The 23,727-nt window shown below is 50.2% G+C and overlaps 2 protein-coding genes and 1 long non-coding RNA gene across 4 annotated transcripts; 2 read left to right on the forward strand and 1 right to left on the reverse strand.

Annotated features, from left to right (window-relative positions):
• The first annotated feature begins 505 nt into the window (after positions 1-505).
• On the forward strand, positions 506-8,410 carry Dctn3 (dynactin subunit 3). Its single transcript, XM_021160052.3, has 7 exons — positions 506-659; positions 2,421-2,505; positions 3,376-3,462; positions 5,872-5,955; positions 6,856-6,914; positions 7,898-7,957; positions 8,097-8,410. The coding sequence occupies exons 1-7, from the start codon at positions 564-566 to the stop codon at positions 8,184-8,186; spliced, it is 561 nt and encodes a 186-aa protein (XP_021015711.1). The 5' UTR covers positions 506-563; the 3' UTR covers positions 8,187-8,410.
• Positions 8,411-9,792: 1,382 nt separating this feature from the next.
• Positions 9,793-11,314, forward strand: Rpp25l (ribonuclease P/MRP subunit p25 like). 2 transcript variants are annotated; one of them, XM_085839413.1, is made up of 2 exons: positions 9,793-9,876; positions 10,513-11,314. In XM_085839413.1, the coding sequence occupies exon 2, from the start codon at positions 10,552-10,554 to the stop codon at positions 11,041-11,043; it is 492 nt and encodes a 163-aa protein (XP_085695539.1). In that variant the 5' UTR covers positions 9,793-9,876; positions 10,513-10,551; the 3' UTR covers positions 11,044-11,314. The 2 variants fall into 2 exon arrangements, with proteins under 2 accessions (XP_085695539.1, XP_085695540.1); XM_085839414.1 differs by lacking the exon at positions 9,793-9,876 and adding an exon at positions 9,883-10,004.
• A 4,941-nt stretch (positions 11,315-16,255) lies between these two features.
• LOC147004386 (uncharacterized) lies at positions 16,256-18,802 on the reverse strand. The gene is made up of 3 exons (XR_015047253.1): positions 18,584-18,802; positions 18,125-18,176; positions 16,256-16,395 (listed from the first exon to the last, which is right to left on the reverse strand). It is a non-coding gene; the product is annotated as an uncharacterized LOC147004386 (long non-coding RNA).
• Positions 18,803-23,727: the final 4,925 nt, after the last annotated feature.

The following is a 23,727-nucleotide window of genomic DNA, read 5'->3' on the forward strand; positions in this document are numbered from 1 at the left end:
CTTTCTCTACATTGTTCCCTGACTGGTCGTGAACTCACTGTGTAGAGCAGGCTGGCCTCAAACTTACAGTCATCCTCCTGTCTCTCCTTTCTCTCCTAGTACCACCACACAGAGCGCGGTCACAAATCAGACTGTTTGGGTGTAAGTCCTGACGACAAGAGGCTTAGGTACAATTCACTTGATCTTTAAAAGATTCCAAAAATTTATGGTGTCTCTCCCAGGAAGCTGCCTACTGATCTATGGGTATAAACCTATCTTGGAATAATACGTATATTTATACGCTAACCCTCAGGGAATGGGGGAGGGGGGAAATCGTATCCTGGATTTAGAACACTAAAAGTCTTGACAACCAAGTCCTGGAAACCAGGATAGGACTAGGACCCAGGACGTTACCTAGGTAACCAGATTGCTTTGACATCGGTTATTTCCGACATCCAAAGCCTAAACGGTGACGTCACTTCCTACAAGGCGTGACGGTGCTCTCGGATTGGCCAGTCTTCTTATTTAGGCGGACGTCCCACCCTCAGGCTGTTCCGGGTTGCTGCGGCCAGGCTGCAGAAACGATGGCGGCTCTGACCGATGTGCAGCGGCTACAGTCTCGAGTGGAGGAACTGGAGCGCTGGGTGTACGGGCCGGGTGGGACCCGAGGCTCCAGGAAGGTGAGAGGTCCGTTTGTGGGGCAGAGCCGGACAGGAGCAGGTCCACTGGCCCTGCCCTAGGGTCGGATGTTACCACTTCTGTCAGGTCGTCCTCAGCCCAGGCTCTGAAATAACAAAGATCTAGAACCTCCTGGTACCAATCGGACCCTCGAGGTCCGTTCCCGAGGGGATTGGGATGGGGGAGATACTTAAGCCTTTTTGAGATGGGTTCGGTGACAACTTTCACAAAAACTCCGCGCGCTCACAGGCGTTCTAAGGAGACCAGACGCAATTAAAAATTGATTAATGGGAGTTTCAGTAAGAGCTGAAGCCCACAGTGGAGTGTCATCCTAGAGCCGTGCAAAATTAATTGCTAAATGAATTACGCGTAGACAGGAGCCCTGGAGGAGGCAGGGCACAGGTGGATAAAGGCTCCAAAGGGTGAGCGGTGAGGTCTGAGCAGGCCCAGATAAGGAAGATTAGTAATTGAGCCCTAAGTGTTCCGATGTGGGCGAACATCGTGTCTGAATTTTGACAAAAATTTAGAGGTGCCCTAAAATCCCTTCTTACGATGTTGAAACCATTTACTGGAGCGCTTCTGGTAGAATTAAGAATGTTCTGGAATGCCGGGCGTGGTGGCGCACGCCTTTAATCCCAGCACTCGGGAGGCAGAGGCAGGCGGATTTTTTAGTTCGAGGCCAGCCTGGTCTACAAAGTGAGTGCCAGGACAGCCAGGGCTATACAGAGAAACCCTGTCTCGAAAAACCTTAAAAAAAAAAAAAAAAAAAACAAGAGTGTTCCGTCTCCTGTACTAGACTTGATGTGGAGGGTATGAGGCTAGAGCTAGGCCAGCCAGTTCGTTCCTCAGCCTTGAGCTAAGAAAGATCTGGGTGAGGGTATTTGCATATATCATGCCCATATATAGGGGTTAGGAACCAGGAAATATATAGTATGTAAGGATGCCCCATTAAAGCCTAAATTAGTTTATTATCTCCCCAAGCAGACAAATACTCACACCCCCATCCTGCAAAGGAGAGCATGATTCACTCCCTCTCACATTAAAGGGTACCTAAAGTTGAAAGACTTCAAAGACTTGAAAGTCTACAGAGAAATTAGGATCCTTCTTCCAGGTCTTCCCTTTTCCTTTCCTTTCCTTTCCTTTTCTTTTTTCCCTTCCTTCCTCTCTTTTTTTAATAAAGATTTATTTATTTATTTTATGTATGTGAGTACACTGTAGCTGTACAGATGGTTGTGAGCCTTCATGTGGTTGTTGGGAATTGAATTTTAGGGCCTCTGCTCGCTCTGGTCAACCTGCTTTCTCCAGTCAGCTCCTCTCAGTCCCTGCTCGATCCTGCCCAAAGACTTAATTATTTATTATACATTAAGTACACTGTAGCTCTTTTCTGATACACCAGAAGAGGGCGTCAGATCTCATTACAGGTAGTTGTGAGCCACCATGTGGTTGCTGGGATTTGAACTCATGACCTTCGGAAGAGCAGTCAGTGCTCTTACCCACTTAGCCATTTCGCCAGCCCCTCCCCTCTCTCTCTCTCTCCCTCCCTCCCTCCCTCCCTCCCTCTACCCCACCCCCACAGACTTTATTAAATAGCCTTGGCTGTCCTGGAACTTGTCATATAAACCAGGATGGCCTCAAATCCCACAGAGATCTGCCTTCATCTGCCTCTGGAATACTGGGATTAAAGGCATGGACCATCACATCCAAGTTCCTCTGAGTCTTAAGCCAAGTGGTAAACCTTGGAATTAACCTCTGCTTCCTTTCAGGTGGCTGATGGTCTGGTCAAGGTGCAGGTGGCTTTAGGGAACATTGCCAGTAAGAGGGAGAGGGTGAAGATTCTCTACAAAAAGAGTAAGCACTTGTGTTAGGTGTCTGATTGCAGTGCCTCCCATGTCTGTACCCCTTGAAACCTGACCCTGCCTGTCAGCCTGTGTCTGTTGGTTTAGTAGACCTTTGAGGATTAAAGGCATATCACTGCTGATGTGGTAAACTGGGCGTGCTTTCTTGTAGGTAAACCCCAAGCCTATGCCCAGTGCCCATTGTTGGGGACTGAAACTTTTTCTTCAAAGCTTCCCTTAGTGGATAGGATACCTCCTTGGGGGATAGGGTATGATATTTCTCTAGGCAAGTTTGAGAAGGAAACTCAGAGCCCCAGTGTTGGTTTAGCTAAACATTTTAAATTATTGAAGCTTGTAAGTTTCTCAGTAGTTAGAAATTAGACAGAAGCTTAGGTTGTCGTATGGCATTGAATAAAAAGGTGCCTTCTACCTTGGTGAGAATAGGTGAGTGGGGATGCTGGGGTTGGGGCAGGGCCGAGGGATGACAGCACTTGGGTTTCTGGCCCCAAAACATGAGGTCAACGAACAGATGATGATAACTGAGTAATCTGGGGAATAAAGCAGGGGACCAGTGGATGCTGGCGATCCGGTGCTGTGTGGTCAGCTCATAGACCAAGGACCTCCCTAAGGCTTAATGCGCCCCAAACGTCATTTAACATTTACTTACTTTGTGTGTGTGCATGTGTGTGTTTGTGTATGTATGGTTCGAGGACAGCTTGGGGGACTCAGTTCTTTATATCATGTAGTCCCAGGGATCAAACTCAGGCCATCAGACCTGTGAGCACTTACCTTTACCTGTTCAGCCATCCTGCCAGCCTCCAAACTTCATTTATAAAACAAGGTTCCATTTCCTTTTTCTTTTCCTGTCCTGCTTCTTTGGTAGTTGAAGACCTGATTAAATACCTGGATCCTGAGTACATTGATCGCATTGCCATCCCTGAGGCCTCGAAGTTGCAGTTCATCTTAGCAGGTAAGGCTAGACCTCAGTGCACGAGCATCAAGGATAAAGGTGTGGAGGGGTCAGGCACAGTGATGGCTTCCCTCTGCTGTTTTGCTATAGCTTCTTATTCTGGCCTGGCTCCAGACTAAGGCCCAAGGTGGGATTTGTAGTCAGCACTGGGCGTAGTCTATACTCTAGGCCAGCTGCATACCCCAGGGCCAGGCATATGGACGATACTCCAACACTCAATCAGAGGCCCTCCTGGGATCTTCCTTTAGAGTCTTCCTCAGTGCTCACGGGACAGGGGCTCTTTCCAGACACAAAGAACATTACCATCCAGGAGAAGGGAGAACACTAGCATGAGAGCCATCCTGTTTTTATTTTACAGCCTGTATCTTTTCTTTTTATACATTAAGTTACAATACATTCCTAGAGAACAGGCTTGAGCCACTCAGCCTCCTCCTCTGACGTTCTCGTGAAGTGCGCTTCCCTGGGTGGGGCCGCCTGGTCCTTCCACACACATAGGGGCCTTTCTCTGGTGTCTTTGTTTTTGTTTTTATTTTGGCCCTTTCCCTTCACGCTTTTCAGGAAGCTGTCTCAGCTCTTAGAGTACCACATATACAGGTCACACATTGATTCTCTTGGCAAGAACATTGCCCTTAACTGTCCACAACAATGCCAGTGGTATGTGGAGTGGCACTGTGGCGCTCCCTGTTTTGCTGTAACACATGGTATTCCTTTCTGAACTGTACCTATTATCCTGATGCCTACAATGTCACCCTTACAGACTCACATATATGTGACCAAAGGAACAACTTGTCAGTGGGGTTTATTTTTTTTTTTAAATATTTATTATTGTGTAACCATATGTACCTGTCTGAGGAAAGGCCTGCACAAAGGAGTGCGGTGCACACAGAGGTCAGAGTCATCCTATCTCCCTGGAGCTGGGGTTCATAGTAGTGGCAAGCCACTCAGCATGGGTGCTGGAAACTGAACTGGGCCCTCTGGAAGAACAGGATGCTCTCTTCCACCGGCCAAGCCATCTCTCCAGCCCCACCGCTTGCTCTCTATAGAGAACATACAGCAGGAGCAGGCTCCTTCCCTCTTCCCCTTGCATTTGCCATCGTGGCTGGGGCTTCAGCATTCTAGGCGGAGATTCTAGTCAGTCCGTCATCCTGCCAGCAGGGTTTTCTGACCTCCTCTGTCTGTTCCTTCATCCAGTGGCAGCCACGCTAGGCACAGAGGTCATGCGTCTAGAGTCCTAAGAACTTGGGAGGCTGAGGAAGAGGATTACAAGCAGCTCAAGGCTAGCCTGGGTCACATAACACGATTCTGTCTCAAAAAAAGGATAAGGAAAGAAGAAATCTGTAAAGGGAAACAGGAAACATTTATTGATCATATGTTGTGAACTAGGCTTTATTCTGGGCACAAGGCATACAGTGGTGAACCAGAAAGTCTTTGTCCTCATGAACGCAAGTACAGGGAGTTGTCCCTGCTTTAGGAACCTGAGCTTGTAACCTACCTGAGAGAATGATGACTGTGTGACACTGTGTGACACCGAGGACTGGGGAGGAGAGGCAGTTCCTGCTGAGAGGGGCATCAGAGTTCCCACAGGGCCGTAGCTCAGACACTAACTAAGTTCAAGGATTCTTACAGCCTCCCCATCCTTTCTGTGCTCTGCCACAGGAAGCACGCATCCACTTACACAAAGACAGTCATATGCCCAAGTTATCCCTTCCTTTCTTCATGTCACGGCTTCACGGGCATGTCCATCATATCTTGGCCTGCTTAGGAGCCCCAGTGTCTTCTCCTTCCTAGGATAAGATCCTTCTGCTTTAGCCTCTCAGTCTTCTGGGCCTGCTCTCCCTGCCAGCTCAGTGAGTTCTTTCTGGCTGGCAAGTGTCCCTTTCTCCATTAGTTTGCACACGACGGCCTTGTCCTGAACACCTTCTGCTCTGAGGATTTTCATACACTGGAACCCAGACCCTGCTTCTGCCCGCACTGGCCTCTCCCACTCTGTCTCAGCTCCCTTGTCATCTGTACTTACCCGTGCCTCTGAGAGCCAACGAGCAGAACCCACCCGATACGGTCTGCCACATGTTTCCTCTCTCAGATTTTTCCTGGGGCCCTTGGCTTAGGGAAAACCAAGTCTGAACTACTCTGTCTCCCATGGACTAGGAGCACCTGCTAAGTTATTGACAAGAGGAGGAGGATCTGCAGTGAAAACTTGAGGGCAGGGATTTGTAGAGAACGAGATGCTTCTGAGGCCCAGGAAGAGTCAGGCAGAAGCATCCGGGAAAGGTGGGGCAGGGTGGAAATGAACACCTAGAGAAGGGGCCAGTGAGGCAGGGCTGCTCAGCCCTGGGGCCCTGCCTCCTAGTGACTGGCATAGCGGTGCCATGGTTGCTTCCCTCCTGTCATCTTGTCTTTGTGCTCCAGAGGAGCAGTTCATCCTCTCCCAGGTGGCACTCCTGGAACAAGTGAACGCCCTGGTGCCTGTGCTGGACAGCGCTCCTATCAAAGGTACTCCTGGGGTTTGCTAGGGAGGTGGTTGGTGGGGCCTAGGCTTCCCTGTACCAGTGCTGAGTCTGCTCCTTATAGCTCTACCCTGTGGGAGCCTACTACCTGACTATGGTTACAGTCCCCAAGCGAGAGCCTAGATCTAGGACCTCAAGTGGTTTGGCCTAAGACAGAAGCCTAAGTTCCAGCCGTCCCAACCCCAGACACCTTCTGCTTTCCCCCACCTGCCAATCCCTTCGAGTCTCTACAGAGCCCACATTTTATTGTCAGAACTCCTGCCAGGCGCGTGAGACATTTTCCTGCTGCACTGCTAAGAGTCCCCGGGCCTGGGCCTTGACAAGCAGGCAGTGGCTTTAATTGAATCCAGATATCCATCTTGCCTGTCTCTAGAGGTATTTCTCTCAGCTCCCGTCCCTTCCCTGATCAGCTACCCACTTGAGTATCTGACAGCCTAAAGCTGCAGGCATTGCGTGGTGGGCAAGGCGGTCAGCGTGTGGGGGAGTCCAAGGGGCCAGTGTAGGGACCTGGTATTCATTCCCAGCCCACCTAAGCTCCCTCTCCCATTAGGCTGATATTATCCATTAGCCCTGCTGGGCTGACAGCAAAGGGGCAGGGCCTGTAATAAGTAAAGTCTCTTTACTTGGCCCTGCTCGTAGCAAGCAATACCGAGGACTTTAAGGTTCTGTCTTCTGGGCACCTGTTCTACCCACCCCCACCTCATGTGTCTTGGAGTGAGGCTGGGGTAGGTAAGGAGCCCCCTCCAGCTACAGCAGTCGGTCGATGAAGCCTGGCGTTTGTTTAGCTTCTCTACTCAATACTCTAATCCTGCGGAAGACCTAATAGACTATTGAGCAGTCCCGGGGGAGGGCACAGACATCAGGCAGTGTGCGTCGTGTTTTACAGCTGTTCCTGAGCATGCTGCCCGCCTGCAGCGCCTGGCGCAGATCCACATCCAGCAGCAGGTATGGAAGGAGAGAGGACCAGAAGGGAAGGCAGACATCATGTCAGCTGTGTCCCCTCCCCACTGCCCACTGTCATCCCACTACCACTCATTGTCACCCCCCACTGCTCACTATCACCTCCCCCACTGCCCACTGTCACCCCCCCCCCGCCACCCTCACACCTTTGCCCACTGTCACCCCTACCACCCACTGTCACCCCACTAACACTCATTGTCACCCCCTACTGCCCACTGTTACCCAAGCCCCCACCCACTGTCACCCCTCCACCCACTGTTACCCACCCCCACATGGCCCACTGTCACCCCCACCAAGAGTCCTAGACCTTTGGTTTTCCATGGAGGTTTATCCTCTATTCTCAGTTGTCCCAGGGAGGGGAAAGGTTTCCTAGGGCCACATGCAGGACTCCTGCCTTCCAGAATAGAGCTTTTCTGTGATAGTAGAAGGTTGACATTGAGAGGTAGGCAGTAGTGCCTAGGGCTCTGTTTTTGACTGGGGGTGAAATACCTTTTCTCAAGCTCAAAGACTGTTTAGACATAGAGACTGAGGTGCTGGAGAGATGGCTCAGCCCCTAAGTTCCCTGCTCTTTGCTGAGGGTATGGGTTCAGCCCGAACACTCACATGGCCACTAACAAACAACCTCTGTACCTCCAATTCCAGAGGATCTGATGCCCTCTTCTGGCATCTTTGGGTATTGCATATACATGGTGCGCCCACATACAGGCAAAATACCCATACACATAAAATAAAAATAAATAAAGCCTTAAAAAAAAAAACTGGGGACAGAAGAGGAGAGGTGTGTTAATGTGTGAAAGCAACTGCTCTGGTCAGTATGTGGGCGGCCTGGATGGAGAGCGCCTGTTTCGTAGTTTGCTCCTTATACTGGAGGTTATTCAAGCACCATGTCTTCTAGGTTTAGAGAGAATAATGAGGCAGGAAGTTTGGTGGGACGTGGCTATACTCCTCAGCTATACTTTGGCTTACAGGACCAGTGTGTGGAGATCACTGAAGAGTCCAAGGCTCTCCTGGAGGAGTATAACAAAACTGTATCTTTTGTGCTTCATGCTCCTTAATGGGTATTCTCCTCCCCCTCCTACAGTCTCATCTATCTCTTCTCCCACCCTCACCCCTGTGGGCTCATGCAGAGTCATTCAAAACCCTGTTGTCACCTTGACCTGTCACCAGACAATGCTTCTCTCCAAGCAGTTTGTGCAGTGGGATGAGCTACTCTGCCAGCTAGAGGCTGCCAAGCAAGTGAAGCCAGCAGAGGAATGACAGCCACTCCCCACGTCCCCACCAGGGGAAGGCAGGCGGCTCGAGGGCCTCCCACCAACCTGTCTCTATAAGGCAGAGACAGCTTCGTCTCTGAATTCAGATACTACCTGTCTGTGTTCGACTGGCGGCTCTGAGGTCAGGGGTCAGGTTTACCTTAGAGTCATGATTTGTACTCCCTGTCAATGTATTTATTCCAGTGACAATAAACTTGAACGATCACTAAAGGAGCCTGTTGGCCTGCTGATGTAAGACGGGCACAGCTGGGAGGATTTGGGAGGTGAAGGGGAGAGCTGTCAACCCCATGGGGTGGGGCCAGGAGCTATACTCCTGATCTGGTTTGCTGAGAGATAAAGAGTTCTTACATCATTTGACAGATACAGTGGGGCATTGTATATTTATTTACCCCATACTTGCCAATTACCCTCTAAATATCATCCTATGGTAAGGAGGGCACAGGAGGGACGCCTATACCACACAGGGTTTGGGGAAGACCAGGTGGGCCCACATGTCAGATGGTCATGGAGGAGCAGGCAGGGATGTTCAGAACCAAGGCAGCACAGCCTTGTGTCTACATTATACCAGTAGCCAGAGAAAGAGCCCAAGATGTTTGGATGTAGGAAATTTTAGGATGGGGGAGAGAAAGCAGGGAGAAACAGCTAAAGCAACGCGCTCCACCAAATGTATGCTGCCCTCTTGTGGTTTGAGGGAGTGCCTTGGCTTCTTCAAGTGCCTGTATGGCACCCAACCTGTAGAGTTGTCAGCATCCCAAAATGCAGCGTGTCCAAACTGATCTGAAACTAGACTATTCTACCCGAAGAGTCGCCCGTTCTTCCCCAAAACTTCATCCGAGTTTTCTTTTCTTTTCTTTTTTTTTTTTTCTTTTTTGAGTTTTTCAAGACAGGGTTTCTCTGTGTAGCTCTAGCTGTCCTGGAACTCAATCTGTAGACCAGGCTAGCCTCGAACTCAGAAATCCACCTGCCTCTGCCTCCCAAGTGCTGGGATTAAAGGCGTGCGCCACCACCGCCCGACTTCATCGGAGTTTTCTATCAATTTTCTACCATCCTCAATTCTTGCTGTTTCTGTGGTTAGCATATCATCGGACAAATATTGGAGGCCCTATTTTACTCTGGATACTGAACTAGGCTCTGTGGGCACGCCCCCATGGCCGAAGCGCTACGGTGATGTTGAGTACAGCCCCTTCCCAGGGTCACTAGTATCTGTTGCCCCGACTACCGGATCCACCCAGCTTATACACCAACCCTCTCGCTTAGATCCTCCTGAAAACCGCCGGGGTCGTCCAGTGTCCCAAGATAAGACGAAAGCTCAGGACTCCGTAAATAAGAGTCTCACCTGCTTGTATCCACCAGGGGCTTCGCTTTCGCTGCTCCGGTGTGTCAACAGGTGACGCATGCCGTCCATCTTTTAAAGGCACAAATCTGCGTTCTTCAGGCGCAAGACTCCTCCGATAGCTGTTCCTTTCCCCGGTGGGCCCTCTGCAGGTACGGGGGTGCTCCGGGATCACCGCGCCGACCGCTGGAGGCCGGCCAGATGCCACCATCGCAGCCGAACAGCAGCCGGGATTTCCCTCAGGCCCCGCCCCCTGCGTGCGCGGCCCCGTGGCTCCGCGCTCCCCCTGTCTGCGCGCCATCTTGGCTACTCCGTGAGGGTCGAGCGTCTACCGGTGACCGTGGTAAGAGCCAAATCCCAGGAGATGGTGACTCAGAGCTGGGGAAAGGGGAAATGCCTGCTGCCTGAGACCGCGGCCCACGATCCGGGAGCCCGCCAACCGCTCACGAGTGGTCCGAAGCCGCTCTCCAGGCGAGTTCCCGAGTGGCCCGGCTCAAGCCAGCCTACTCGATTAATGTGGGGGTGAGGTCTTCTCTGCCCCCCTGCACCCCGTGCTCGTAGGCAGGGTCGATTCCTTCTTTGGGGAGTACTTTGTGAGGCCTCGTGGCTGTGCTCCAGGGAGTTTGGGGCCAAGAGTCTCTGGAAGCACAGAGTAAGGGAGCCTTGTCCCAGTCCTTGCAGCCTTGTGAGAAGAGCCCGCCTGCTCTTAGCAAGTTGTGGGCGAGGGGTCTGGGACCTAGCCCCGAGGAGCTTGAGATCATGAAGAAGTACAGGCCTACCCCAGAGAGCCTGGTTTGGGGGAATTTAGTCTTGCCAGTGTTAGAAACTCGTGGATGTATTTAGAAAGGGGTCTAAGGACTCGATAATTCTTGGCCCCAGCCTTGAGACGCTGGGGTGAGGAACAGGGCCATAATCTGGAGGGAGTGATGGAGGATAGACCAGGTCATGTTCCTGCCATTCATCTGACTCTTTCCTGCAGTGCATATCCAGAGAGACCCACTAACCTCGCGAGGGCAGAATGGAACAGTACCGGAGGGCCGGCTCTGTAGAGCTCCCAGCCTCATCACCAATGCCCCAGCTACCTCCCGACACTCTGGAAATGCGAGTCCGAGATGGGAGCAAAATCCGAAACCTGCTAGGGTTGGCGCTGGGTCGTTTGGAAGGGGGAAGCACCAGGCACGTGGTGTTCTCAGGTTCTGGCCGGGCTGCTGGAAAGGCTGTCAGCTGTGCAGAGATTGTCAAACGGCGGGTTCCGGGCCTACACCAGCTCACCAAGCTCCGCTTCCTGCAAACGGAGGACAGCTGGGTCCCAACATCACCAGACACGGGACTAGACCCCCTCACAGTCCGACGCCATGTGCCTGCGGTGTGGGTACTGCTTAGTCGGGACCCCTTGGACCCCAGTGAATGTGGCTACCAACCCCCAGGTGCACCTCCTGGCCTGGGCTCCATACCTAGTTCCAGCTGTGGTCCCAGACCCCGAAGGAGGGCTCGGGACACCCGGTCCTGAAGATCTGCTGCGCCTGACTGTTCTCTAGACCTGAATATCTGTGCCTTCTCTAAGAAGCGCTTGTGATTGTTTAACCTGCCGGCAAGGCTTAAGTCTACGTCTACCGAAGAACTTGCCCCTCCCCTCCGGAATGTGAGATGGAACTGTTAAAAAGACTGGTATGGGTCAGTGCTGAGTTAAAGACTGCTTGAGAAGGGCTCACTCTGTCTCTATATCTCACTTGCTTTTTCTGACGTCTGACTAGGGAAGGGAAATAAAGGTTATGCCTGTTTGTTTGGCCTGTTGTGTAAGTGGGACTGCAGACTGGGGGGCCTGGCTTTATCCCAGGAGCTCCTGGGCTGGAAGCAGGAAGGATGCAGATAGGCTGGCACTGGGTGATGGGTCTGGTATCAATAAAAGTTGCAGCAGTAACCTGGGTGGCTTTCTGCCACCTGCTGTAAGCTGGGTTGGGGCTCGGCCAGCTCAGGCATTTCCCCCATCTGTGGCATATGTTTTCGTATAGTGGATTATAAATACAGGCTGGCAGTTCAGGGTTTTAAGCCTGGTTCTCCTACTCCCAAGTTACTGTTCTGGGTCATAGCGCTCACATCTGTAAAGTGAGGAATAGGGTGCTCACCTCATTAGAGTTGAAAAGCTTATAAGGAGATGTACACATTGACACTCAGACACCACCAGAGCACCTGGTGCTGTAATTGATCAACTCAGCTTGCTGTGAATCAAGGTTTTCTCCAGTGTGTCTAGTAATCTGGATGCCCAAATATGAGCAAATAAAATTGGGGCTCTTCTGGATTCAGGCTATAGCAGGACCCAGCAAGTTGAAGGTGCTCTCAAACCAGGGAGGAGAGATTGGGGTGGTGGGAGAACAAGTTGGGGAACTTAAGGTCTTGATATGGGATGAGTGAGATGTGGCCAGAAGGCTATCCTCCAGCTGTAGCCTGAACTTTAAACACTACATCCCTTGCTTTCCAGTGTAGGGCATCTCAGAGAGGGGACGAGCTCTGGAGAAGGGACAGGTGGTGAAGATTCAGGATATTGGGAGAAGTGAAACAAGTTACTCTAGGGGGCCCTTTACATACAGAGGGTCCTGACACATCTAACAACTGCTGGAGACAGCAGAACCACTGTGATGTCTCACACTGCCAACCGCCTGGCCTCCATACTCCTGTTCAGCTCTTTCAAGGCTTCAGCTCCTCAGCTTCTACCTACTGTTCTCTGTCATTGCTCTGTCACGTGTGTCTCCATACCCTTCCCCGAATATCTTGGGTATATTTTGCCGTCAGCAGTTCTCAGTGTCACCAAGGCTTCAGAACTTTGGGCCACATTATTGTAAATTATTGAATCGTTTTGATCTTGCAATCCCATCCCGGTCGCTGCCAGGTTAAAGCAATCACATATAATAAAGACATAACTTACACTCGATGGGTGATTCAGTGGGACATATTCGTTAGCTTCAGAAACTGGGAAGAGACTCCCCGGTGGGTTGCCTAATTAAAAATCATCTGAGATTTCCAAAATAATTAGAGAGTGTGAAGGGAAACACCTGTGCTCAGAATCCCCTGAGAGGACAGGTTTTAGGGTACTCTCCCTAACCTGTGGTCCCTAGGGAGTCTGCCTGACTCTGACATCTTCAGGGAGAGAACCAGAGGGGAAGCCTTGGAATGAGAATGTCTGCTCAAGGTTAGGAGAGAACCTGAGAGTAGGGACCTTTCAAAAAGTAGGAGCAGTGAGCAGGGTTGTTGGCACAGCAGTTAAAAGCACTTGTTCGGGGGCCGAAGAGATGGCTCAGCAGCTAAGATTGCTTTTCCAGAGGACCCAGGTTCAATTTCCAGCAGCTACATGGCAGTGTACAACTATCTTTAACTATAGTCCCATGAGATCTGATGCCCTCTCTGGTGTCCAGATGTATAAGCAGACAAGACACCTATATGCATAAATAAGGAAAAAAGCACTTTGTTCAATCCCTAGGACCCACCTGGCAGCTCATGACTGTAACTCCCGTCCCAGGGCATCTGATACCCTCTCCTCACCTCAGCAGGCACCAGGCACACATGTAGCAAAACACTAACATTTTTTAAGTAGGAGCCTGGGTTGGTGAGATGGCTCAGAGGATAAACCCTTGCCACCATGCTTAACTCGAGTCCAGTCCCAGCACCAACACGGAAAAAGAAAGCGGACCTCCGTTCACATTCACACATAGACAAACAACAACCACAACAACAAAAATTTTTTTAAGTAGGAACAAAGATGACTTCCTGCAATGGGAGGGTCTGAACAGTTGAGGACAAGCAAGGGTGCAGATGGTGTTGGAGGTGCAGGTAGGATGTGAGAATCCAAAAGTCCTCTCCACGAAGCAGGAAGAAACAGAGGGGATGGGGTCAGGATGCCTGAGATAGTTGTTGCGGCTGAGAGATATGACAAGATCTGGCATGGCAAAGCCATAAGTCCGGTGTAAGTTGACAACTATGAACTTGGAATGTCTTTAGCAGAATGTGGGATCCAGTAGTCTCCACTCTGAGACTGAGACAGGAACAAATGAAGACTGAATAGTAACGGGAGAGTAGGGCCGTGGTGCCCACCCTGAGTCTGAAGTTAAGTTAAAAGAGCACAGGGTTCTGTGACCCGGAGTCCTCACGAGCTATCTGGGGTGGGTGACACAGAATGCCGCAGCGATAGGAAAGTGTAGCTTCCTGGGGCTGTTAGAACAAAGTGCCACAACTGAGTAGCTTACAACAGCAGAGAATTCCAGAGGCCAGCTGTTCAAAAGATGTTTTTCTATTTTATTATGTTTATTTATTTAGTGGATGTGTGAGCATGCATGCACTGCAGCTCACAGACAGAGGTCAGAGGACAACTTGCAAGAGTCAGTTCTCTACTTCAGCCCTGCCTGCTTTGACGTGCATTATCACCCTCTAAATATAATTGGCTTCTTTAAGATGGTATTTTGGGGACCTGGAGAGGAGGCTCCATAGATAAGAGCATCCAGGTTTGATCCTAGCAACCACATGGTGGTTTACAGTCATCTACTACTCCAGTCCTAGAGGATCCCACACCCTCTTTGGCCTCCTCGGGCACCAGGCATGCATATAGCACACACATATGCAAGCAAAACACCTATATACATAAATGATAAATGAACTAAAACTTTTATTTATTGTTTCCTGGTGAGAATGTGGGTGCCAAACGGGCAGATGTCTGCTTTCTCCACTGAAGTGACCTGAGAGTCTTTCTTTCTTTCTTTCTTTCTTTCTTTCTTTCTTTCTTTCTTTCTTTCTTTCTTTCTTTCTTTCTTTTGGTTTTTCGAGACAGGGTTTCTCTGTGTAGCCCTGGCTGTCCTGGAACTCACTCTGTAGACCAGGCTGGCCTCGAACTCAGAAATCCACCTGCCTCTGCCTCCCAAGTGCTGGGATTAAAGGCGTGTGCCACCACTGCCCGGCTGACCTGAGAGTCTTGAGCATGCTTTGCACACAGTAGGTAATGATCATTCCGATGGATGAAGGGATGACTGTTGAGGTGCTGTTGAGCCTCCGAGTGTGTGGACACTCTTAGATCCCGCCCCATTCCTTGTTCCCTCGGCCCTCCTTTCTCAGATTAGAGAAGATTCAGACGAATTCACAGAGTATCCTAAAAGGACCTCCTTGCTTGCCTGCCCCCCTGACTCTGTCCATCTTTGGCTTGGTTCTTGGACTCTGGCTTTCTGGCCACACTGATGTCCCCCTCCCTCGCTCCCAATCATTCGATCTTCTTCCTCTAATCTTTGTCTCTTCAAATTCAAGACCATTCAAAAGCAAGACTTGAAAGTTTAGATCTGTAATCCTAACAGTTGGGAAAGCTGAAGCAGGGGGCTGCCATCTAAGGCCACCTTAGCCTACATAACGAATACCAAACCAGTCTGAGACACGGAAACTAAGTCATAAAACAAAACAAAACAAACAAAACAAACCCGGAGAGAAACCTATTCAAAACACACTAGGATTAACCTCAGGGAACTTCTATCTTAAACCACAGGGTGGCAGCAGTCACAAAGGGATAGCCCACGTATAGTCTGTAAAATCTACTTTTCAAGAAGCCCCAAGGCAGAAGGAAAACAGTCTAGTCTTGAAATTTGGTCCTCAATAGACTAAGTGACAAGTGACATCTCGGCTGTTCAAAAAGCAGCTGAGGATAATACCCAGTGTGACAAACCTAGTCACTGCACTTAGAGCCTCTGGTCTCAGGTGAGCAATGGTCAGCAGTTCACCTTCAGGAATGTGGCAGGCGCAGTAGGTTCACAGAGTAAAGAAGTTCCTCGCTGCAGAAATAAAAGCCCCGAGACCAGCAAAATCTCAAGGAAAAAATGAGGTAATGACTGTGCAAAGCTTGAAGACTAATGGACTGGGAGAGTCCTGAGAAGGACAGGGATGGAGGGGAATCATGAACTGAGACATAGGAAGATGCAAGGAACATAAACAGTCTGGTGACTGAAGGTCAAGGAAGGGCCAACGAGGAGTGAGTCTCAGGGACCGCGGCTGTCTACCTGGCCAGGGAGTTTGGATTTTATCATGGGAGAGATGAGAGGTTGCAGAAGTCTCGGAGGTGGAGCACAAGGTAAAATGTCAGACTGTTTAGAGTGAGGACCCTGGGTGCTACAGCTTGCTGAGAAGAGGGAGCACAGGGTTGAAAGAGCAGCAAGGAAGCCAGGAAGAGATCAGCGGGCCAAAATCACTACTAGGTTAGGCCCTGGGGAATCTTTCCCAGCCCACAAAGGCTCTCAATGCCTGGTACACTGCAAGCATTCCTAGCCCCAGGCTCCCTCTGCCCCACTGTTTGAGCTCCTGTAACCTTTCTTCGTTTGAACCTTAGCCTGGCTTCTCTGGTTATTTTGTCTAGAACCAGGGTCTTGGTCAGCTTCCATATTGAGAGACAAGCGCTTCCAGGTTCCTTACAGCTAGGAGAACTCTCTCTTAGCTTTTGTTTTCCTGCACTATGCATTTCTCAGAGACCCTTTCATGTGTCCTCCCTCAGTGTGGCTAAGGGGCCTTCCATCCATCGAGGGAGCTAGCTAGCGTCACTCCCTCACCTTCAGCCACCTCCTACCAGACAGAGTACACTCATATGTCTACGTGTGCATGCATATTGATGTCCAGAGGGCCATCCCACCAGGAAGAGAGTCACATGTCTAAGAGAAACGCCTGGAAGTGGGAGAATAAAAGGCACAGCTGGGAGTAGGAGCAGGAGCGGGAGGCGTGCTGTCTGCCAGGTCTCAGGTTCCGGCTGGAGCCACAACCGTATATGGCAAGTAGGGGGCACCAGAGTCAGACTTTGTGTAGGAATTGCGGAGTCACCTTCATTCACTCTCATGAATATGCACAGAACCTGTTGAATTATGCAGATAGAAAGGATGTAAATGTGTATGCAAATTCGGTGCTGCCCTTGCTGTTGCTATGGAAACAAGTGACTAGCAAGGAGGGGCACACCCAGGGGAGACCTGGGTGGAGAGACTGAGACCAGGAGACTGGGCTGGGCCACCTGCTCTTCTCAATCATGACGTTTTGATCTCTTTCTTTGCTTCGTTCTGTCTTTGTCTCTCTGCCTGGATCTCCGTCCACTTCTGCACCTCTTTTAACCTCTCTCTTCTCAACTGTTTTATTCCTCTCTTTCTCTCTTTGAGTTTCTCTGCCTGCAGTTCTCTGTGCTGTTGCGTCTCTGACAGAAACATTACCTGGCCTGCACCTGCCCCTTGTCTGTAATCCCATGACTTCCCCTCCTGCAATTCCCTGTCACTCTGTCTCACATCTCTGGGTTTTGTTTCTGTATCTCTGAGATCTTTATTCTGGGTCTGTCTTTCTGAACCTCCTGTCCAACAACTTGTCTCGGATGGGAAAGACAGGAAGCTGCACATCCGTCCTTACCTGATGGGATGCGCCAACCCTGTCCCAGCTGCCCACGAGTTCAAGGATTCCTAAGCACTCCCGCCCTCCCGAAATAAAATCCTGCTTTGAATCTGGCCCCTGTCACAGTATTGACACAAGATTCCCATGACAGGCCCTGGCTGGCTGCCAGGGTATCAAATCTTCTGTCCCAGACCCTGCCTGCCATGGGACTATGCCCAGTATTCCTGCCTCTCTGAGTTTATCTTCCTAGCTTTCCTTGAAGCTGGTGGGCACCTTGAGGCAATGATGTGTTCAGAATAGGAAAATGAGAGAAGAGCCTTAATTAATTTGCCCATCTGGCCCTCTGCCCAAAAGATGACGTGCGGGGTCTGGCTTAGGCCCAGGTGTGGGGGTGTTTGGGACCAGTTGAGACCTATCCTGGTCCCCAGTCAAGACTCCTTGCTGAGCCACATAGCTGCATGGCAGCCGCTTGGTGGTCTACCCATGTTCCTTCCTGCTATGGCCTCGGTCATCCAGTTCCTCACTCAGGGCCCTCCGACTACCTGTCTTTCGGCTGGCTTCTGTTCGATGAGCACCTGTGCTTTCACACTGTGCCCCCTACCTTTACAGATGCTCACGTTACACAGAAATGAAATCTGAGCGTGTTGTGCCTCCACCCTAAGGAAGAGATCTTCGGTCAGAGGAAGAGCCCCTCACAGCTTCCTCTCTCTGGCAGCCTCAGTTTGGAAGTGTAAACTTAATGCAGGTGCAAGAGTCACGGCTCAAATGTGAGCAAGATGGAGGCAGAAGAGAAGGATGCCTCTATCCAGTGTCTGCAACGGGCTGTGGGAGATTGCAGAGTGTTTTGAATGGAGGTAAACCACTCTACAGGAAGGTGGAGGGCTTCCCCCTTTTGGTCTTCGGCTCTGGGCAGGTTGCCTTACCTCCAGGAAGGCACTAGTCGTGGGGGATCTGGCCTGGACCCAGGTGTGGGGGCGGCTGAAGCAGTCAGGACAAGTTCCTCTCCTCCAAGAGGTGGTGGGGCCAAAGCCCCCAGCTCTCCTACCCAGCCAGGAAGGACCATAGGCTGGTATTCCCACCACCAACTGTGTGATTCACCCATGTTCAGGCCCAGGCGTGATTTTGCTACCAGGAATCCTGTTTGAAGTTTTAAAAGTCTACCCCCTTGCCCCAGCCCACCCTAGCTGTGCCAGGGGATAGAAAAGAGTCACCTGTGGGTGAAGCTGCAGGTCTGGAGAGCCAAACACAGGAAAAGCAAAAGATCTGGAGAGAGATGGAGAGATAAGAGATGGTCAGAGACAGAGATGAGAACTAATACAGACAGTGAGAGAACAACCTGACAGAGAAGAAGGCACAGAGACACAGAGGACACCTGCTTGGGAAACAGACAACAATACTGGCCAAACCTAGTGCTAAGTGCTTGGCTGGACTGTCTCATTTAACTTCATCTTTATAGTCTTAGGAAATAGATGGTGCTGTTATGATCCCATTTTACTCCTGGGATAATTGAGACTCATTTTGCGGAAAGTAATTGAGACATTAACCCACTCGCCTGAGGCCTCAAACCCAGAAAGCCGTGGAGCAGGTATTCAAATCTTTCTCGGTTTGAGAGCCAAGGAAAGAGACAGACAAAGAGCCAGCGGTGGGGACAGATAGATTCCCATACCAACCCTCTTGGGTAATCTGGAGATCTGGGAATCTTCAGGGAACCGTTAGGGGAGGGCCTTCCCATCAAGCTAAAAGAAGAAAAACAACCTCCAGGTCTTCTTGTCAGCTATGAAGGAAGGAAAGGAGAGAGCTATCAGGACTGCGGATCGGGAGGAAAGGCCCCCGCCCCCATCACGGAATTCCTTAGCTGACCCTTCTCCTCCCAAGCTGCTTCCCATTAGCCAGGCAAAGCCTCCTTGTGAGCAGCTACTATCACTACCACCACCATCACCACCCACACCACCCACTCCCCCACTTTAAGACTTCTTTCTTCTCCATGGGTTTATTGAGCACCTGCTAGTTGCAGGGCACTCCTGCCCCCACCCACCTCTCCTCCCCCTTTTTTCTCCTTCACTGTGGAAAGACCCTTATTGTCTCTCTCCAGCCTCCTAGGATAGCCTCTGCAACTAGCAATTAAGGCTAGAATCTGAGACACTGCAAAATAAGGAAGTTAGCCTAGTATACACCAAGGTTCTTGAAGCACAGAGAAGAGGTCCCCAAAGTCTGGCTTAGGTGTCTCTGCCTGGAGGTCCCTTCTAGTTAGTTTGGAGAGGAGGGTCAGCAGCCCAGCTGGTGGGGGCCTGAGAGAGCCAGGCTGTCAACAACAGGGGGGATCGGGGCGAGAAGAAAACCAGGAGCTATCCTGGGGGAGTCCGGGGGTTGGCCTTATGGTTTCTAATGTCTTAGCCCTGGTTTCAATTACTCACAAGGTCCCTAGGGTTCTCCCATGACCGCCTGCAGGTTCCTGAGCTTGAAGAAGGCTCTGGAGCCTCTGGGGAAGACCAAGAAACTAGGGGCTCAGGGGTAGCAGTCCACAGCCTGGAGGGAGCTTTTGCATACTCTTCCACCCCTGTACATGTGGGTGTGAGGCCCCCCAGACCACACAGAGATCCCAGAAATAGTGGGAAGCTGGGAAGAACAGTGTACACAGCTGCTTATGAGCTCCTACACGGGTCCAACCAGTTCCTCAGCTCCACCTTGGTCCTGCTGCCTCCACCTAGCTCCTGCCCCTGAGAGCCAAGGCTTGGTCTCACCACACTCTTTTTAAAGCCTCATAACAAACCCCCGATTCTAGATTTTTTTTCACAACTCTCGTTTATCTTCGAGTCCTGCATCTTCCTCTTTTTTTTTTTTTTGGTTGTTGTTTAGTTGGTTGTTCTGATTTTTTAGGCTTTTAGGTATGAGCTCATGTAACCCAGGCTGGCCTAAAACTCACAGCAATCTTCCTGCCGATTGATTATCTACTTTGTTACATTTGCTTTGAGAGGAATCTCATGTGGTCCAGGCTAGCCTTGGGATTCCCTGGGTAGCCAAGGCTTGCTTTGAATTTCTGATACACCTTCCTTTCAAGTGCTAAGACTGCAGGTGTGTTCCACCATGACTTTCCAGTGAGCATGTGGGGGTGGGGGGTGGGGAAGGGGCGTGCATGCACACACACACACACACACACACACACACACCACCACCACCACCACCACCACCACCATCTCTCTCTGTCTCTGTTTCTCCATCTTGTAATTAAAACCCCCAGTTTCTATCTCAGCCCTCACCTCCTTCCCCTGTCTCTCACCACATTCCATGCCTGTTCTCTTAGACCAATCTTGCTGCCCCCCAGTCCTGTCGTAATGCCCAGGTCAGCCTGGGACTTTAATGGATACCCAAGGCTTCCCATGAGCTGGCACTGAAGGCCCTGGGGACTGATGGACAGACTGAACACCCCCAGCTAGCTCGTTCTCACTCCACTTGAGGACACCTCTCCCTCCCTAGACTTGTCCCTTCCTCCCCATCATCCCACAGACCCTTCGGCTAAACATGTCAAAGGCTTTGTGAATGGCACTATCGTCTCTCAGTCACCCATGCCAAAAGCCTGGGAGGCGTCTGCGCTTTTGTACACAATGTTCCCTCTGGGCCTGGCACACAGTAGGCGCTAATAAATGTCTGTTGAACTGAATTTAACTCAATTTTCTCTTTTGGAATTCCTCTTCTGCCTCTGCCTATTCCTTGGTCCTGGGTGTCTGTGGCAGTAAGTCTCCAGATTTTTAAATTTTCTTGGTCTTCCTAGTCACCATAGTTGAATTTGTGGGGGAGTTGGTCCTTCCTTACCCGTCTATTTCTGACCCTAAGTGGTCACAGGCTCTTCAGGATGAAGCCATGGGAGGTAAAGGGAGAGAAGCAGTCTTGGGATAACCTCAGGCCTTCTGGGAAACATGGGCCCTATTATCAGCAGCAGAGAGTCACTGGAAGTGGACAATCCTTTGAGGACAGATGTCTCCACTATGAAGAACAGGAGGGGGGTCAGAGCCCGCTGGGGTGGAGAGGCGATTTCCGAGTAGTGAATTAGTTTCATGCGAATTTTTGCAAAATGAAAAATTGCATCTGTGATTTTGCAAGTCTGTGTTGTGTCCCTGTTTTTGTCTTCAGGAAACACAAAGTCCCCTGATCCCAAATGTCCTTGTCCTCCCTGGCTCTCTCTACCCTCCTTCCTGTGCTCCCAGTTGCTTCACTCTCCAAACTTAACAGGCCCCAGGGTAACCATGGGAAAGATCCTTTGGTGAGCAGACATATTCAGGGAGCCTGAACTTTGTGTATACCTGACATGGGGTCCCCTGGGGGACGGGGAGCAAATGGAAAGATGACTCCAAGTGGCCTTCTCTACACTGAGGCACTCTCCTTTCTTTCCAGCCCCAGGACCTTGTCCCAGTCAGGATGAAAATCTGACATCCTATGCAGCAGCTCACTAGCAGGAGCTGGAGAGAGGGCTCAGTGGCTAAGAGCACTTACTGTTCCTGCAGTTGACCCAGGTTTGGTTCTAAGCACCCACATGGTGGCTCACAGTCATATAACTCCAGTTCTGGGGGGATCTGATGCCCTCTTCTGACCTCCACTGGCTTCTGCATGCATGTGGATGTATACAGACACTCACACACGCGTGCACATAGATAAATTCATTTTAAAAAGATCTCACTGATAGGGAAATGTTCTGTGCTCTTAACTACTCTACAACACATTCCAGACCACCATGGCCTTGGAACCAAAGGGGTTTGGGGATGTAGTTTCTGAGCCACTGCCGCCTCAGCCTGACTCCCAGGATTCTGCTTAGTCTTCTCTGAGGTTACCAAGCCTGCATCTCATCACTAAAGGCTGAAGGGCTTTTCCAAGGCTTGTTCCCCTGTGCCTTGAAGCTTAGATTCACTTCTTACAGGTTAGGGTTTGTCCTGCTTACCCTATTACACCATGTACATATTTGGCCTATTTTAAAGGATCTACATATAAATATTGATAAATCTATTTCAAACTTCGTGATGAAAGTTGGTGATCCCGGATACTCGGAAATCAGGGACAGGAAGATCTCAAATTCAAGGCTTGCCTGCACTAAAGAGTGAGTTCAAAGCCAGCCTGAGCAATTTGGTGAGCTGCTCCTGTCTCAAAATAGAAAGTTAAAAAGAAGCCAGGCAAAGTGCCACACGCTTTTAATCCTAGCTTTCAGGAAGCAGAGGCAAGAGGATCTCTGAGTTCAAGGCTAGCCTTGTCTACAGATCGATTTCCAGGAAAATCCTACACAGAAAAATCCTATCTTAAAGAGAGAGGGAGTAGAAGGGTATAACTCTATGGTAGACATCTCCTCCAGCATAACACACACACACACACACACACACACACACACACACACACACACAGACACACACAGAGTCTATTCCAACTGTTAGAATCACCTGTTTTATGCCTGACCCAGCATCTCCTGATGGAGGCCAAAGGAAAACCCTCACAGAGCTTTGAGGCACCAAACAGCTAACTAAACAACTCAACAGATATCACACTAGCCATTAAACTAGACATCACACTAACCTTATCAGGCAAAGGAATATGGTACCATGAGAGAGGAAAGAAAGGGGCTTAGCCGGCGCCTCTCTTAGGAGACATTTAGATGTCACTTCTTGGCTGAGGGGATTGGGGTGTCAGATATGGGAATTTTACACGGGCTAACTGTACAATCATCTTCATTTTCTTTTTATTTATTTATTTATTTTTTTTAATTTTTTTTGGTTTTTTGAGACAGGGTTTCTCTGTGTAGCCCTGGCTGTCCTGGAACTCACTCTGTAGACCAGGCTGGCCTCGAACTCAGAAATCCGCCTGCCTCTGCCTCCCAAGTGCTGGGATTAAAGGCGTGCGCCACCACGCCCGGCTCATTTTCTTTTTAAAGTATCCATCTTTCTTGATTAGAATGTGAGCCCCCAGAGGGTGGGAACTTAAAACAAGTTTGAGGCAAATTGTAAACAGCAAAGTGCACGAAATTTAAGGGTATATAGTTCAAATTACAGGTTCAACTTCAGTCTCACTTGTCCCAAAGTTTCCTAGAAATGAAATAGGTCGGTGTGTCCTCAGAGCCCCTACCCCTCCCTCCCTCTCCCTCAGCGTTTTGTCTGAGCTTTACTCATGTCGTTATGCCGGTTGCAACTGGCTATTTTACATTGCTGTGACCATGTCGCTATTTATCTATCTGGGTTGTTCCTAACTGAGAATATAATTAACAAAGCACTCCTGATCTGTTCTTTGAGGTATGCATGTGTAAGTAGAATTGCCAGGTCCTGGGATCTATGTACATTCATCTTAGTGGACCCTGCTATTTCCTAAGCTGTTGTACCGAGTGTGTGGACCATGCATGGAAGCTAGCCCTTCTACAGCTTTCTGAAGCAGCGTCTGGCTCACTGCTGTACTTACACCAATGCCTGGCACACAGTACGGTGCCTGGCACACAGTAGGGCACACACACACACTTAAGAACAAGAGGTGCCATCACCACTGCTACGGGCTGCCTGGCTGCGGCGTTGACCTGCTGAGTGATTCTGGCAGATGTCTGCCTGGCTTCAGGATCGTTCCCTATCTGTAGCACAGCAACCGATACCAAGGGCTCTGCTGGCCACTGCCAGCCGGGTGCCGTGAAAACTAGCCACCTGCTCACTCACTTGTCTCACTCGTATTGCTTAAGGATGGCACCTACTGTGCGCCAGCACGCAGAGGGTGTGATCTGTGACATTCCACTTATGGCCTCTTTCGGGTCAGCCAAGGCCAGGGTCACTAGCTATCTTGTCCCCAACTCGTCTTGCAA

The sequence above is a fragment of the Mus caroli genome, unplaced genomic scaffold (genome assembly GCF_978045245.1).
Source record: "Mus caroli unplaced genomic scaffold, Mus_caroli_1 scaffold_6, whole genome shotgun sequence".
NCBI classification, from domain to species: domain Eukaryota; kingdom Metazoa; phylum Chordata; class Mammalia; order Rodentia; family Muridae; genus Mus; species Mus caroli.